The sequence below is a fragment of the Coenobita brevimanus genome, chromosome 93 (genome assembly GCF_032717465.1).
Source record: "Coenobita brevimanus isolate Jiangsu-jjx chromosome 93, ASM3271746v2, whole genome shotgun sequence".
NCBI lineage: Eukaryota > Metazoa > Arthropoda > Malacostraca > Decapoda > Coenobitidae > Coenobita > Coenobita brevimanus.
Window position 1 is genome coordinate 26,269,002 of NC_137046.1, and position 18,438 is coordinate 26,287,439.

General features: G+C 40.9%; 1 protein-coding gene across 2 annotated transcripts in view; it reads right to left on the reverse strand.

Annotated features, from left to right (window-relative positions):
* pit (probable ATP-dependent RNA helicase pitchoune) overlaps positions 1–18,438 on the reverse strand; it is a 341,853-nt gene that overhangs the window by 249,965 nt on the left and 73,450 nt on the right. For both annotated transcript variants that reach the window (XM_080282378.1, XM_080282377.1), the window contains one exon: positions 13,702–13,932. In XM_080282378.1, the coding sequence (XP_080138504.1) occupies positions 13,702–13,932 (231 nt within the window). The remainder of the gene's footprint in view (positions 1–13,701; positions 13,933–18,438) is intronic.

An 18,438-nucleotide genomic window follows, 5' to 3' on the forward strand; every position in this document is an offset into this window, starting at 1 on the left:
GAAGGGTAAATATTGAAAATAGAATAGAAAATGTAAATAGAAATGTAAGTAATTAGTAATATAAGAATATGAGTACAAATACTTTATGTTATAAAAGTGAAAGTGAATCCGTGGCTCTCTACGTATTTTACTGAACGAAAAATTGAATGACTTCAGTGGCAATAAACTACTACTACTGAAGGAAACTTATGGAGAAAGACTGTAGATATATATAAGTGTGATATAGTAATAGAAGTATAAAGTGTGAGGGGTTTTATGAATAATAAATGACAGTGTACCAAGAGCGAACTAGCGCAAGTGCGACGGTCAGACGCGCTCGTAATTTCCATTGCTTTCACAGTGTTTTTTTTTTGGAGTATGGATCCCAAACTACTTGAAAATCATAGAGTAGTGTTTACAGTGTTAATATCTGGCTGTGGTAATCATATTACGGGTTGTCGGGAAGTGTAAAGTGGAGACTTCATTACCCAACTTCAGAGGTCTCCACAAGTCCTACGGTAACCGACGAAGGCTCAACAAACATTCCAGGAGAAAGCTGAAGGTATGTGCCATAAGCATATGTAATTTTAATATTCTAGGACTAATAACTGATTTTTGGCAAATATTTTTTGAGAGTCTGTCGGAGCCCGAATAACCCCGCGGGACAGGCAAAACATTGGTAAACATGCCCACGGTGTAGGGGTTAAATGCACTGATATTTTCCATTTCCTCCTCATTCAAGCTCGCTGTACATTCACTGACTTCACTTCTTTCGAAGACCATAACTTTACTCTTCCCTACATTGACCTTTAGATTCCGCTTCTTACACACTCTCCCAAGCTCATCTACCAAGACTTGAAGCTCCTCTTCATCTTCAATTAACAACAGAGCACCATCAGGGTATCATCCGCAAACAACAGTACAGGGAGTTTCCAAACACTGCCCGCTCTCATTAGGGCCACTCCAACATCCACTGCCCTGCCTTGTACCTCATTTACAACCCTATCCATATACAGATTGAACAACCAGGAAAACATAACACATCCCTGTTTCAAACCAATCTTCAAGCAGAAAAATTCACTCAGTTCACTATCCACATGCACTGCAGCCTTAGCACCCTCATACTCCTCACAGCATTCAACAACGTCCCATCTACCCCATATATTCTTAATACTTTCCACAATCCCTGTCTATCCACCCTGTCCTATGCTCTCTCCAGATCCATGAAGGCTGCATACAACTTCTTTCCCTTCTCTAGAAACTTTTCCACTAAAGATCTAAGAATAAATATCTGATCTACACAACCTCTTCCCTTCCTAAGATCAAGTTGACAAAATCTTGGCAGTTTCAGTCAAGTTTTCACCAAGGTGGTGGTGTCAACCCAAGTTGAGAATTTTCCAATGGGATAAATGCTTTTATGACCAGTCCTTAACACAGCCAAGGACACTCTGGAAATGCAAACTTTCCATATAAATTAAAGTTTTAACAAAATACCTAAGAACATCCATCCCCCCTCTCTTATTCCTTTTCGTATCAGATCCAAAGGTGATAAAAAGAAAGCATAAAAGATGGAATTAGAGGAATTAAAAAAAAAAAAAGGGGGGGGGGTAATAAAGTAACCTTTGGCAGGACCCATGATGATGACTCAGACCAGATTTAAAAAAATAAATAAATAAAAAAAAATAAAAAACTTCAGGTGAGTTGGAAACTTATTTTTTGACATGTTTGGTGGCTGACCACTGGCCACAAACCCATGTTATAATATATTTGATATATGAGAGATCATGATCCCATTGGTTTTCCAGGAAAGCAACTCAATCATACAACACAGCTAGTCAGCATGTGAATATATTAGTGTACATAGATCATAATGTTCATCTGTGAAAAAATGAACAGAAATATAAGTGAAATGAACTCATTAAGATTTGTTCATTAGTTTGTTTCACCACACAACAAATGCCAACAGAGGTAAAAACACATTTACTTCTCCTTTATTTCATATCACTATACTCAGTTTTTTTTTATCAAGGCGAAGATGCACTTGACAGATCGGTGATTATTGGCTGAATGCAACATTACTTCATAATCTAGCATTATTAACTGACAACAAATATCTGAGGGGGAAATTTGGGTTAGTAAATATTTTTTGGACATGTTGCATTCAGCAAATCATCATCAACCTGTCAAGTGCATCTTCACCTCAATAAAAAAAAAGGAGTATAGGCACACAGTATCAGCATTATTCACACAAACAGAATTAAAAAATCACAAATAATCAAGGCCAACCTAAGTCTGTACCATTTAATTCATCCCAAAAATCCATACTTGTCGTGAGATCTTTGTCATACAATGCTTACCAGATGGGACAACCACAATCTGCAAACATACACTGTGAGAGGATGCGACTTCTCACACTGTGTCAACAGCATTATTGGCAGACATTTTTTTTTTCTTTCCTACAGAAATATATCAGCAATGGGCTAGTAATAAGATAACTACCAGAGCACATGACTGTAAATGCTGTACAAGTGTCCCCCTGGTAAATCAGCCTTCTGTTTGATTATTCTGAAGATTGTTTGATAGGCACACAGAAGTCGACACACCTAAAATTTGATTTATCAATGTCTGATTTAGTGAAGGTTACTATATTTTATTATTGCTATCCCCATACAGTTTTGTTAAGTTAAGGAGAGCCCCTTAGTGGCAAAGAGGTTACTGATACATGACAAAGAGGTTACTGATACCCACATGTAATCCTCCAATCCAAAAACTCTCCTACGCTTAAGAAAATTGCCTGAAGATATCAAATACAAAAGGAGTTATATGTCCCCAGACTGAAGGGATTAGTGTGGTTATTAAAAAATCTTCAAGCAATCCTCTTGAAGTCTCCACATTCACTCTTCTGTTGCATACAAAGGCGTTCAGTAGCACCAGCCACTTTTATTCCTTAAGCTACCCCAGTCTGCACTCCATTTACACAATTACCTTTTTTTCTTTTTTTTTTTTTCTACTGCAACACCATGACACTTAACTCATTCACCAAATCAAATATTTTTCCACTTATCAACACATCACACCTAGTAAGTTCTCTGAACAATTATCAAACTTATCTCTCAGCCTTGTAGTCTGAAACTACGCCCATGGCTACTTTAGACATGACCACTGACAAACCAAAAGAACTAATAAATTTAAAAAAAGCATGGATAAAGTACAAGAACAAATTAAAAAATAGCATGGATAAAGAAGGTATTGTATTTCATCATCATCATCATCATCATCCAATCCTTATTTGCCCTACCAGGAGCATAACATCCCAGAGCTAGGCTACTCAGTCCTGATTACGGTGAGGGTAACCAGTATCACTCACCCCTGAAAGGCAGTATGTGAGCAATAAAGCTTAACCCCTGAAGTACTTTGACAGACAATCATCAGTTTGCAAGTTTGCCATGTAGAGTCCTATGACTGATGATCATAGAAGGTCTGTCAAAAACTGCCAAGCACTAAGCCAGCCCTTTTTATGATGTAAATGGTTTCTACCCAATCAGAACTAGGGGATGAGGTGGTGGGGAGGAAGATCCCACCCCCTCACCAGGTCTATTGGGGGGATGATCCCCTCCCCAGCCACTTCTCCACCTCCCCCTGCCTGATTGGATACAGCCTGCTGTCCCCTTCCACCGAAACAAGAGAACCCTCACCACACCTCCACCTTCCTCCCTGCCTATCCTTTGTCCCCAGTATGGTGCGATAATTTACCTGCCATGATCAGCCTGTGTCTGTATACACTCACCATTTTTTTTTTTTTTTTTTTTTTTACCTCTCATGCAGACTCTGGCACCTTGATTCATCAATAGAAACACATATTACATTGATTTCATTCATTCTGGTAAGGTTCTGTAGAGAAAATTAGGTTTTTGCTGATTTCTATTTATTTATTTATTCATTTTTTTTTTTACTCTCATGCTGACCCCTGCAACTAGTTTCATCAACAGAAACATATTTTACATTTGTTTCACTGACTTTGGTAAGGTTCTCTAGTGTAAATCAGGTTTTTGCCAAATTTTTGCAGATTGGATTTTTTTTTTTTTTTAACTCATGCTCACCCCTACACTTAATTTCATTAACAGAAACATATTTCACACTGATATCATTTTTTCTGGTAATGTTCTCTAGTGAAAATTAGGTTTCCGTCGATTTTTTCCATTTTTTTCTCTTACCGCATGGGGGGACTTTTATAATCTTTGACGGGCGGTTTTGAAGTAACCATTAGGCCTATGGGACTGACGTTGGCATTTTTAGGTGTGTAAATTCAAGCTCTTCAAATCTCTAAGAAAAAATTATACATTGGAAAAAGTTGAAAAATTTACCCCAAACTGCAGCAAGGATGGAACATTTCTATGTATCTATCTAATGCCAGATGCCTTAATCCCATAAGGGGTGGCCACAAACAAATCACCTCCATGTTGCCCTGTCTCCTGCCATTTCACTGCCCTGCTCCCAGCTCACACCCCCCTCTCATATACCTCTCCACTCCATCCCTCCATCTCATCCTTGGCCTCCCCCTCCCTCTCTCCCCCTCCACCACACTCACATACACTCTCCTCATCAGTCTCTCACTCTCTATCCTCTCCACATGGCCAAACCTCCTCAATTTGTTTCTCCTAATGCTTCCTATCATCCACACCACAGCACTCCTTCACTTCCTCATATATCAGTCTGTATCTCCATGTAACTCCACATGCTCCTCGGAAATAACTCATTTCCACTGGCCTCACTCTTGACTTGTGTCCTTCCAACAAGGTCCACACTTCACTTCCATACGTTCGAGATGGTTTCACAATACTGTCATGCAGTAACTTTTCACTTCCGTGCTCACTTCCCAGTTTCTTATCACTGCTTTCAGGGAACCAGCAACCATTCTTCCTTGCCGTACCCTTTCAAGCACTTCATGTTCTAAACTTCCATCCTTACTCATCATGCTACTCGAGTACAGGTGTGTGTATGTGTGTGTGTGTGTGTGTATATATATATATATATATATATATATATATATATATATATTATATACACACACAGGGTGTAATGTGACGTATGACAAAAACTTACACCAATGATCTATCACGTAATATTGAGTATATTTTGTTCTATAAACATGCTCTCTGCAACCCCAGTTCAGTACCCAGCATTTGGCTGTTAAGTGTAAAAGCTTCGTGGGTTGAATGTGCCATTGGATGAGAGCTTCGCAGGCCGACGGGAGATGAGCAATATTAGATTATACTGTACTGTACATGAAAATCCCATATCCTATCAGTACAGGCGAGTTTTAAGAAGAAACTTTACGTAGTACAGTATATTTATTCTTTAACACTGTCATGCATTCGTGCAATTCTTTTGCACATATTGACTCCAATTAAGGATTAAATTCAAATTTTATGGCTTCCAAGGGAGTATGGAGGGAGGGAGGAGAGGCTGGTGTATTGTTGCCAGTTATGTAATGTTTGGTTTGTAGGCTATTACTACCAGCATTATCATAACACCCTACTGATTCAATTCCTTATCCCTGATATCACACTCGACAACGCTGTTCCATTTCTTTTTAGTGTCTCTCGCACCCCTATCCTCAACATTCACACCTTACCTTCCACACCCAGCGGTGATCTTTCCTCTCAACATGTTCAAACCATCCCAAACTAGCTTTCATCACAATACTGTACATTCAAGTACCATCCTTCCTTTCAACTCTTCAATTGCATTTCTAGCCCCCAAGCCTCTCATTCAAAGATGTACTACAGATCAATCTAAGCATCGATTCTGTACATCTGAGCCCATGAATGTCCTCTTCCTTTCTATGAAGAGGCTAGAATATGGTGAAAAAGACAAAATGCTCTACAGGTCTACCACCAACTGACAAATGAAGAATTAGTAGCACTGGTGCACACTCCTAAAGAGGCTCAGGAAGAGGAGGAGCTGGCAGATAAATGTCCAGACTCTTTGGCAGCATGCATTAATGCTGCTGATACTCTACTCAAGTATTCTGACAAGAAGAGATGATTGCGAGGTACTATGAATATTCATGAGCTGTATGGCTCATGTTGATACAGGAACATCATATAAGTGCAATGCAAGAGAATGGTTTCTTTCATTCTTTAGGCCAACATTAACCAGCATCATGAGAAAATAAACCAATACATTGTTCAAAACCAGTGACATTTCTGTGGCATTGACTTCATCAGCTAGTCTTCCCACTCCTTCCTCTTTGGGAGAGTCAAGTCCTAGCTGCTGCAGGCCTCTCTCTCCTAAACTGTCAGTGGTGGAGAGCGTCATCCCTGATCCACCAAGTGATATTTCTGACCGTTAATATTGTAAATACAGTAATCCCTCACTTATCCAGACTTGTTTATTATCTAGATACTGGACCTTGGCTCCATTAAAATATTATCCGAATCTACCTGCTATTATCCGGATGTCAAAGTCCTGAGAACTTTGGCCAGCCAGCCGACATGTCAAAGCATTCAGTTTCGTTGCCACTGGGTGCTAGCAGTGCATGGGAAATAGGCTGTAACCCACAACCTGAACTAAAATGTCTGCCCCTGTACTGAACGGTCAAAGTCGCACCCTGGTACAATCATTCCCTATGAACCTCCAGCACCCGAGTAATACCGATCATAACCCACAAGCGGTGCCAAAACGTCCATACGCATCCCCACCAAATGTCCAAAGTCACATGGCCACCAGTATTAGCCTTTCCCAACTGCCACTGCACATCTAACAGAGACCACAAGCCCCAAGTCAGGTGAAAGCGCCCGTCCGCCTCTAGACCAAACGTCCAGTCGCCTGGTCACCAGGAGTTCTGTTTTCCATTGGCCAACGCGCGTGTACGACAGACCACAAGCTACAAGTCAGGTGAAAGCGCCCGTATGTCTCATGAAGAAGGGTGAAAATCTTGCCCATAGCCTCACTTCTCCCCGTCTCCCCTCCCACCTCCATATCCTCCCATGCTCCCAGCCTTCCAAGCCATGCCTGCCGGCTCCCTCCTCACTCCCTCAGTCCTTCCCCTTCTTCGCGCTGAAAGCACTGACCTGTGACCTTTTAAAGTTTTTGGCAATTTAGTCTAATACAATTGGTCGTATCAAAATTCCACAAAAACCATGAGAAACCTCAATAATTTTTGCACCCAGACATATGCTTAACCCTTGCAAGGCAAGGGCAAAACTTTGCACTTGGATGGTGGGAAGTTATATGAGGGTAAGTTGTACTCTTGAACACCAATGCTCACTGTAGTTTTGTAATTTTACTCATCAGTTTTCTGTTTTTATTAGCTTATCTTATAGTATAAACACCAGCGAAGATAATGGTATACCACTTATACCAATATAACCAAAATCCGGTGGAATATTTGGCTGTGGAATTTTCTTTGTGGGTGCCCCAGAAGCAGCAATCACTTATGTCACAATGATAACTGATTTTCCAACCATCTTCAGTTATATTCTGGATTTATGTTCCTTATGCATTGTTTTCTTGGTCTATCTATTGCCAGATGCCTCAATCCCGTTTGGGGTGGCCACAAACAAATCGCCTCCACGTCGCCCTGTCCCCCACCATTTCACTGCACTGCTCCTAATTCACCCCCCTCTCTCATATACCTCTCCACCCCATCCCCCCACCTCATCCTCAGCCTCCCCCTCTCTCTCCCCCCCTCCACCTCACTCACATACACTCTCCTCATCAGTCTCTCACCCTCCATCCTCTCCATATGGGCAGACCACCTCAGTGTGTTCCTCCTAATCCTTCCTATCATCCACATCCACACCACAACGCTCCTTTATATCCTCATTTGTCAGCCTGTCTCTCCATGTGACTCCACAGGCTCCTCTTAAATAACTCAATTCCAAAGCTCTCACTCTTGACTTGTGTCCCTCCATCAACGTCCAAGCTTCATTTCCATATGTTAGAGTTGGTATCACAATATTGTCATGTAGTAACTTTTTCACTTCCATGTTTCTTATCACTGCTTTCAAGGAACCAGCAACCTTTCTTCCTTGATGTACCCTTTCAAGCACTTCACCCTCTAAACTTCCATCCTTACTCACCACACTACCCTAGTACTTAAACGTACTCACATTTTCCACTCACTCACCATCCAACCTCACTGTACATTCACTGACTTCACCTCTCTCAAAGACCATCACTTTACTCTCACCTTTAGATTCCGTTTCTTACACACTCTCCCAAACTCATCCACCAAGTCTTGCAGCTCCCCTTCGTCTTCACTCAACAACACAGCATCATCTGCAAACAACAGTATGGGGAGTTTCCAAACACTACTCTCTCTCACCAGGGCCACTCCAACATCCACTGCCCTACCTTGTACCTCTTTTATTACCCCATCCAAGTACAGATTGAACAACCATGGAGACATAACACATCCCTGTTTCAACCCAACCTTCAAAGAGAAAAATTCACTCAGTTCACCATCCACACACACTGCAGTCTTAACACTATCATACATACTCTTCACAGCATTCAACAACTTCCCATCTACTCCATATAATCTTAATACTTTCCACAATCCTTGTCTATCCACCCTGTCATATGCTTTCTCCAAATCCATGAAAGCCACATACAACTACTTTCCCTTCTCTAGAAACTTATCCACTAAAAGATCTAAGAATGAATATCTGATCTACACAACCTCTCCCCTTCCTAAAGCCTCCCTGTTCTTCTCCAACTAATTCATCTGTTCTTTCCCTAACTCTGTCAATAAGTATCATACCATACACTTTTCCTGTTACAGTAAGAAGACAAATGCCTCTATGATTACCACAAACTTCTTTTTCCCCTTTTCCTTTGTACAAGGGAATAATTATACCTGACTTCCAATCCTCCGGGACTCTACCTTTCTCCTAGGCCAATCTGCACATCTTCCACATCCATTCTACTACTATCTCTCTCCCATGATTCAGCATTTCACCACACACTCCATTAATTCCTGGGGCTTTCCCCAGTTTGACCTTCTTCATTGCTTCCACAACTTCTATCCTACTGATTTCTTCCTGTCTTCTCACCTCCCTCCTTCTCCCACCCACTTATACTCGCATTCCTTCCATCTTCTATGTTCAACAATTCCTTAAAGTGTTCTCTCCATCTGCTCACTTTTTCTCTCTTCTCCACTAATAATCTACCATTTTTATTTTTCATTCCCCTGCTAACTTCACTTCCACCCTGTCTTACTGTCTTCACCTCTTTCCAGAACATTTTCTTACAGTCCCTCCACTTACACTCAAATTCCTTCCAAATTCCTCATCCACTCTCTTCTTACTCTCTCTTACTAATCTTTTCACTTCTCTCTTCCCTTCTACATATAACTCTCTCTTCCATCTCTCAACTTCTTCCACACCCCTATTACTCATCCATTCATTGTAAGCTTTCTTCTTTTGTGCAACAGCCTCTCACCTTGTCATTCCGCCACGCTGTTCCTTGCACCTCCCTTCGTCTTCTCTTCACCCCACACACCACATCACATGCTGCACATATTTCTTCTATGAATATCCTGCACACACCTTCCACGTCCCCCATCTGCTCCAATTCATATTTTCCCAATCGTTCCGCTGCTTCTTTCTTATATTCTGCCATTTTCTCATCCTCTTGTAACCTTTCCACTCTCCTTTGCAACTACTCCTTCTTCCCGTCCTTTCCTTCTTCTATTTCTCCATCTTGCTTGGATCTTAATACTGGCCACCACCAAGTAGTGGTCAGAAAGTCCACTCCCCCAGCCTCTATAAGCTCTTGCATCCATTACACATCTTCGCATCCTTTCATCCACACACACATAATCAATCATTGCCTTCCTTTCATTCAGTTCACCACCCACTCTTCTCATCACTCACCATGTATATCTGTGGATCATTTTGTGCCTGAAGAGGGTATTGGATATCACCAACCCCCTCCCAGCACAAGTGTCTAAAGCACTGCCATTCTCATCTATCTCAGCAGGCACACCCCACTCACCAACTATTCCATCCACATTCACATTCCCTACTTTACCATTCATATCACCGATCAAAAACACTCTCTCATTCCTTCCAAATTTTTCCATGCACACTTCCACATTTGTCCAAAACTCTTCTCTCACTCTGCTTGCACGATCTTGTGTTGGTGCATACACACACACAATCGCCCACATTTGTATTCCAACTTTCAATCTTACCTACACAATCCTTGACCCAACTGATCCATACTGTTTTATGTTCTTCTTCCATCTTTTACTCACAACAATACACCCTCCTTCTTTTGCCCTCTCATTCTCACCTACTCCTGCACATATACCCCATCCATACTCCCATTCTCTCACACTCTCTCCTCTCCATTTAGCTTCAGTTACTCCACATACATCCACTTTCGCACCCTCAAGCACCTGGACAATCTCTCTCTCTCACCTCATCATTCGCACCCCTTACATTCCATGTTGCGATCCGTACCATGTCCATTGTCCGGTCTTTGGTCGTCATCTTGTGGTCAGTCCTTGTCCGAGGCTTCTTGTTCTTCTTCTAGTAAGCTGTTTTCCGAGGAGGGGCACTAACCCTCCGCTAACCCTTTTAGTTGCCTCGTACGACAGGCAGGGATACTGGGGGAGTATTCTTGAAAAAAAATCCTACCCCCAGGGGGGTAGGGAGGTTTCTTGGTATTTAGCATTAATGTGGATATTCCTAGTGTTTTGAGGTCTCAATATGGCAGAATGACCCGAGAACACTGCCAAAATTTGGAGGGGTACTGTACAGAATTTTTTTTTTTTTTTTTTTCATGTTTTTCTTGTTTAAAATTATTTTGGATATTCCTATGTGTGTTTTGATTTCTAAATATGGCAGATTGACCTGAAAACAGTCCCAAAATTAGGAAGGGTACTATACATACAGTAGTGTATAGACAGGGTATGTTTTAGTTTTCAATATATTTTTTTGCATGGTTTTCTTGGTTAAAAAATATTTTGATATTTCTATGTGTGTTCTGATGTCTAAATATGCCTGAATGACCAGAAAACATTGTCAAAAGCAAGCAGATGTACTGAACAAATAGGTTAGGTATAGGTTGGAGGTTGGGCATAGGTAGGGTCTAGGTATAGTAAGGGGGATATTGTTTGTTATCTGGACATTGCCACTACCTGGGCATGCCTTTCATCAGATAACTGAGGGACTACTGTATGTATCAAGTGTACACTAACTAAGGATACATGATCATACACTCAGTGACATGGAGGATTAAGTGGACTGTCTGGCCAAGTAGAAAAGACTGTTTTTGAGTTACTGTACTGTACTGTAATTACTGTACAGTTAAGACTGTAAGATTAATTTGTAACACATATGTTCCGAGAGGAGAGTGCATGAAGTAGACGGTCACCAACTACATGGCAGGGAAGCAAGTTCACAGAGTAAACAAAAACCATTTCTTGTTGCATTTCCTCGTTTTCACTATTACCTATCAAACTGAGGGCCAAAATTAGTTCAGTATTCCTTATTGATCTATTATATATGAGGCGCTTGGAGGGAAAACCAGGTAAGCGCCACCCCAGCCAGAAACGGAGTTACATATACCACTTTATTCCCCAAATCCTCTTCTACCGCTACAACAAGGGTTTAAGTGAAAAAGATGTCCCTAAGATGGTTGAAAATTACGATTTTTAAAGGGCTGTGAACGACCGTACTGCTATTGATAGCCAACCACTCCATGACATTACCATTAGGTCCATTTTGGCTTAGTATTTTCTTCTCCCAAGTACTGCATCCTTGGAAACCAACATCATGTCTGGTTTTCCTACTTGAGTTAAGGCGATTTTACCATAGTATTCATGTCAAAACATGCACTTATTGTAAGCCGCATGTATGTGAGGCTAAGAGTGAGAGGGAAAACTAGGCGAGCGCCACACAGCAGGAGCTGGCTGCAAGAAGCGCCAATCGCGTGGCTCGACGCATACCACCAAGCTTTTTTTTATGACACCACCATAAAGGCACATGTCCTTACATACCTACTGACATATTTTCAGTCTCAATATCTTATAGCTGACCTACAATAACACATATTATGGGTAAAAGTACTGCTACTTTGTCATTGATTGTTGTCTAACAAGAGGAAAAAGAAGATGTTATTGAATTTTTTCATTTAAAATATCACTAATTATCAGCGTCTGAGTATCATTACGGAAAAGTAGATGAATTAGGCTACATGGAAAAAAAAACAAGAGCAGAATATCTTCATTGGTTGAAAAGTTATGTCATATTTAAAGTACACAAACTTTAACAGCGTTTTTTTCTGTTTTCTTTTTTTGGCGCTTACCTGGTTTTCCCTCTAATGGCCTCATATATAAAGAGACACTGAACAAATCCTCACAATACTGATTTATTGATGTCATATAACTTGTCCAATGTGGGGTAAATACAGGGCCATTTTTCATCCACTGCATACAGACCCTATGTTCAGTACAGCAGGTCCCTATCTGATGTCTTATAAAACGAATTATTAGTTACAGGGCTACCCCGGTTTAACAATGCATGTTTTGAGCCTTGGGATACCTCCTCAACCAAGTCCTAAACTCACCCAAATGAGTCCAAAAACAAGTTTATAGCTAATCTAAATGGCTTAACAGTTTAAACGAAGCTAACCTAAGCCCAAAACCTGTTAATAACTCGCCAAAACTAACAAATAATGTCTGAAAATCATAAAATATAGGTCATAAAATATCAAACAGCTTTGATCACTTACTTCTTTGAAGTCCATGTCTGGTCCTGGTCATCATCCTTGTTATCTCCCCAGAGGCTAAGAGACATGTGGTGCTCCCTAGCACTCACTCATCCCCCTCAAAGCCCTCAAACCCCATCGCTGGGGGAGGGTTTGAGGGAGGGGGGGGAGGTTAGCAAGGTGGGGTGATGGTAGCAGGAGACTGATGTGATGGCTTGGGTTGGCAATGAGCGTGCAATTCACGCTTTTAGCTGATCACCCCCAGACAAAATCTCGCAGGACCCATCGCAAAACTGGGGGTCGGCCTAAGATAGGTGGGGCATGGTGGTATTTCTACCACCATTGCTAATCTGGGGTATCACGTTGCAGGATATCATGTAGAGGGATATCCCTGTACAGTATAGTGTCTGCCTTTTCCCTCAATTATTCCATTATAACTGGGTGTCATTATGTGTGCGTATATGTGTGTAAAAAAGGTCTTCCCTGTTATACACTCACCTGCTATGCAATCATTGGCTTAAATGATTTCAACATTTTTGCATCCCTTTTTTTAGAAAACAAGTGTCGTTTTTACTTACACAATCACTAAGGTCATCTATGAAGCACCATTTTAAAAAAAATATACGATTGCCATTTTTGCTGATGAGATCATTAGGATCCCCACATCAACACTGGATCAATCATTATTAGATCATTTTCCCATGAACATAACCTAATCATACAGTGAGGCTGACTGTATATATCTAACTAACTGCCTATCTCCCCCTATGTGGACAGAGAGACAGATACTGTTTACATATCAGAGTCTGTGACACAGCCATACCTTTCACTAGAATCCACCTGACAGGTACTTATCAACATCATCATCATTTACTTCTACTTTCACATCTTCTGTTCTTGTTTTGGCTCCTATCCATTCCTTCATTATACAGATGCCTGACTGTTCAAGTCTTGTAAAAGTCAGCTTAGTACAGCCTAATTACAGTACATACTTACCAGTTTTAATCTCTTCACTCTCGTACCCAGTCTCTTCTCCCTCATCTGGACTAGCATTGGTGTTAATTGTTGATGTCTTGAGGGTGACTGCTTTCACCTCTTTCTTGACACCTGTTTCACCTTCTTCAGTGCACTTCTTCATTTTTTTGGCTGACTTCACTTCTTGTGGAATTTCATTGTCAGCTCCCTCATCCAAAGCATCCTCCAAAGCCTGCAATTTCTTCTTTTTTTCTGGAATACAAAATCACTGTATAAGCAATTATAACTGATGTACAGTTGGGGAAGAAAGAAGCTGGACACAATTGGCGGCCCCTGGCAACAACTCCTATATTAAACACGTAGGTGGTATTGGAAATGCATGAATGGAGAGGTGGCTGAATCGGTAGAGAGGCGGCCTGCAGTCCTGATAGACTCAGGTTCGAATCCCAGCTGGGGCAGGGAACAGTTTAAGGATTTGAGTTTCATGAAAGCAGACTTTCCTGATCTACCAGATGACCCGCCGACATGTCATAAAAGTACCCCCGCTAATACCAATACACCAGTCCTGTATGAGACAGCCCTAGCATGTATTCAATATGGACGGTGGGTGTTAGCGCCGAAGTGGTGACATGTAGAGAGGAGTATGGTATGTAGGAGGACTACTGGGCCTTGAGAGCAGGCTGTGGAGCCTATGCCCTGAGTCAGACACATTAAAAAAAAAAAAAAAAAAAAAAAAAAAAAATTGTATCATAGTGTGTGATTGGTTGGCGCATCGCCGTCTGTCATTGCCATGTAGTCAAATATTGGAATGGGTTTTGAGTATGAATATGCTATGTGGTAGATATAATAGATATTCATCCTGTGTCATAGAACATATAATATCTTAATTATTATACACAATTGGCATTTTAGCTGTATTAATTATACACAATTGGCATTTTAGCTGTATTAATTAATGTCGCTCATAGTTAGGGCACTGTGCAGCTTAAAGTATTTGTGGAGTCAAGAGCATCTGTCTTGAGCGTAGGTTCAGTACAAGACCGAAGCCTCAGATCCTTGAATAAATCATAATTATTATCAAGTAAAATACTTAATTTATTTGCATGTTCGTTTGAATGCTTTATTAACAAATGTCATTGAAAAACGAAGTTGGTGCCGATAATTTTTGAATATGAGTCAGTAAAACGTTCCTCCCATGAACGTGGACAGAGCTTTGTTGAGCACCATCTCTTACCGTGTTGGGGGTGGGAGGAACGATGTACACACGTATTATTTATTAATTTCTTCATTCACCTGCTAATGAAAAAAAAAATACTATGCAGTTACTAAACAGATGTTTGCTCCATCCATAATTACTAGAGACTGCCCCCTGATAAGACAGATATCTCTGATACTCAAAACATTCCTTTTAGGTGATGTCCGTCACACGTTTTGCCTCTCGAGTTGAGTTGGTGAGTTGGCAGGGTGATGTATAGCCTTTTCTATGGCACTTCCATCTCAATTGTTTTGCCCTTCAACCTGTCCACCGAACTAACCTCATACGAGCATCCCTTCCAAGCTAGCCTCACACAAACACTTTCCTCCTGCATTCTCTTCCCACACCTAGCTCAACCGTTCACATTACCAACATGTTAAGATGATTCCTAACATCCAGTTCAGTCACAGAATTTTCACTTTAAGTAATGATCTGTTATCCCACAGTTTAAATCAAGGAGACTGTAATGAACTCTTTTTGGGGCGAGTGCATTTTCAAATTAGTGCAAATGTCCACACTCGTAGGTAACATGTTTTCAGGTGATACCAGTTATACACACTGTAATAATTCATTCAGAAGACCTGATCAATATGTTAGCGTTTTATCCTAGCTAACACTACATGATTCTAGTTCATTTACAGGGCATCCTTGCATATATATGGTTAACTCTTTCGCTGTGAGTTTTCTTGTGATGTGTCTGGTGTCAGCGTAAATTACTGGTTACGTGCAGTAAAGTCCTAAGCACTAAATGAAAGGTGACGTAAGCTTGAGAATGTTACTGAAATTGCAATAATTTCATTTAGCATTCACAATGTCTTTCATCCATCGATTCATCAGCCAATCCTAAGCTGCCCCATGAGGAGCGTAGGAGCCCAGGGCTAGGTAGTTGGTCCTGTCATTTAAGATGATAGTGACCAGCCTCACTCATCCCTGAGTGGCATTAGGTGAGCAATAAACCCCAACCACCCCTTGGATAGAAATCTTCACCAGCTCAATCCAACTGGAGCGCAATAATTACCCACTAAACCACCAGGCGCCAAAATTTGGTTATATGGTTACCACCCAGCATAGTAAATGGTTTCCTGGTGTACAAGAAACCATTTGGCTGGTCACTAAATGTAGAGTCACACACATGCAGCAGGAAAAGGAAAGAATGAAGAAAAGAAAGACAGAAGAGAGATTATAAAGTCACCCATAGGCAGCAGGACGAGGAAAGACCGAAGGAAAGAAAGACAGAGGAGGATGAAAGGAAAGAAGGATGGAGGAATGGAAAGGACAGACACCCGAGAGCAGCACTACATTGAGTGAGTGAATGGTGAGTGCCCCACCTACCACAAAAAGTAAATTTGTGATGCAGTAAGCTGAGTAAAAGTGACACACATGGATTACAGTATATTCGGTTTCACCTGAGGCGATTTCACTCGAATAAAATAACATACAAAATCTTTTACATTAGAAACATCTTCCTCATAATGTATTTTTAAGTATATACTTGAAATATCAAAAGTTTTAATATACAGTAGTAATATGCTTAACAGTTGACGATTTTACTGATACCTTGGAACAATCTGCCTTGAAAAAGAACTAGCCAAAAAATAAAGATGATAACGATAAGGTTCCCATCAGACAAGTATTTTCAATCATACAGTAATGTGCTACAACATTATACATGGCATATTATTTAGAAATGGCTTTTTTCTTCAAACTATTATTAACTGCAAAGTGCTCACAACATTTGTCGCTTGATGTTGTGAAAAACAATATTAGAAACTTAGGTATCATTTGACCATCGTCTGGTGGTATGCCAACATTCGGTCCATGCACCTTGGTGGCACCAGCTGTCAAAATGAATTCAAGTGAGATTGCTCAATGCGGACACATAGTGGGTATGACAGAATCTGGCCTAACACCTTCATAAATGTCATGGGATCTAGGGATAATTCGCACAACAGTGTATAAGTGGTAATGAACTTGAGATGAAGAAGAACATCTTCATGATCAACAAGTCAAGACACCCCAAGAAACTACACCGGCTGAGAATGAAGCTATACGTGGATCAGCAGCAGCAGACCCCTTCACGAATGCTGTCACCATCAGGGAACAGCTGGAATTTGACATAACTTCAAGGACAATGAAGAAATGGCTACATCGGATGCCCACTATCAAAGAATAGCTGAGAAAGAGATGCAGGGAACACCAACTTTGCTTTGCCCAAGGGTATGCTGATGAGAGACTGAATTTCTGGGGGCATGTCATTTGGTGAGATGAAAAGTCCTGCTCAACATCACATGGTAAACTTCATTGTTTGTGTTGAAATAATGAAAGGTAAGACTGTATGACTAAGATATTTAATGCTGAGACTGCAGACTGTTATATGGTTTGTCATTCGCTTACTCCTTTGTCTTCATCTTCAAGAACATTATTAAATAATGTTCTTGTAGATGAAGACACTGGTCAAATTCTGATCAGTGTGAGTGGTTATCAAAGATATTATTTTGCTCTTTAAAACACACACACACACACACACACACTGCCTTTATCTTTCCATCCATGCTCCTACCCTTCTCTGTATCTCTTAACTACAGAACAAGTGAATGTTATAACATGTAGTGTACCGTGATTGTAGACTAGTCTCTCCTACTGACTGTCCATCCATTTATTATTCTTCATCTTTTATATATCATAGCTGTTTACAGAATAGCATAATAACCCATTAACATAAAAAATCATGAACCTGGTATGCCAGCTCTAACTTCTACGAGGTCGCCCAGAGCAATCACATCACTGGAAACTTATGGGGTTGGATCTTCTTGCGTGGGGTAGGTCAGCTGGTTAACATCAAGGGCCGCCTAACAGAAGACAAATACATAGAAATACTTGAAGGAGTAATGCTCCCTTCTGTGCAGACCTACGCTCTACGCTACCTGGAAAGGATCATCTTTGTGTAGGACAACTGTCATGTACACACGGCTAGAAACGTCCGACGATGGTTTCAAGAGCAGAGGAATGTGGAACTCCTCGACTGGCCAAGAAAGCATGCGATCTCAGTCCAACTGAAAACATATGGGCAAACATTGCTACTGTGTGGGGGCCAGCACAGGAACAAACATCACGTGAACTAGTGCTGCACGCCCATAGAGAATGAAAAGCTCTGAGGAGGAAGCATGAACTGGTTTTCAAGCACGTTGCTTCTGATCCCAACTGGCTGCAGGATGTCAATGAGATGGGTGGAGACTGGACTGGCCACAGAATACAGGAAGGAAATGTGAGCTTGAGAGCATGGAAAGGTTTGCGTGCATGTTTGAGTGTTTGTATGTATGAGTGTGATTAGTTATGACTGAAATAAAAGTAACCATGTTATGATATTTTTAAATGGAACCTTTTTGTCATATTCAGAACAGCACAGATTTACATGTGAATAAACTTTCCCTTTGCCATACTGATGAATTCAAATGAAGGCCAACAAGTGAACTGTAGCTACATGATGGATTAAAACAGGTCAA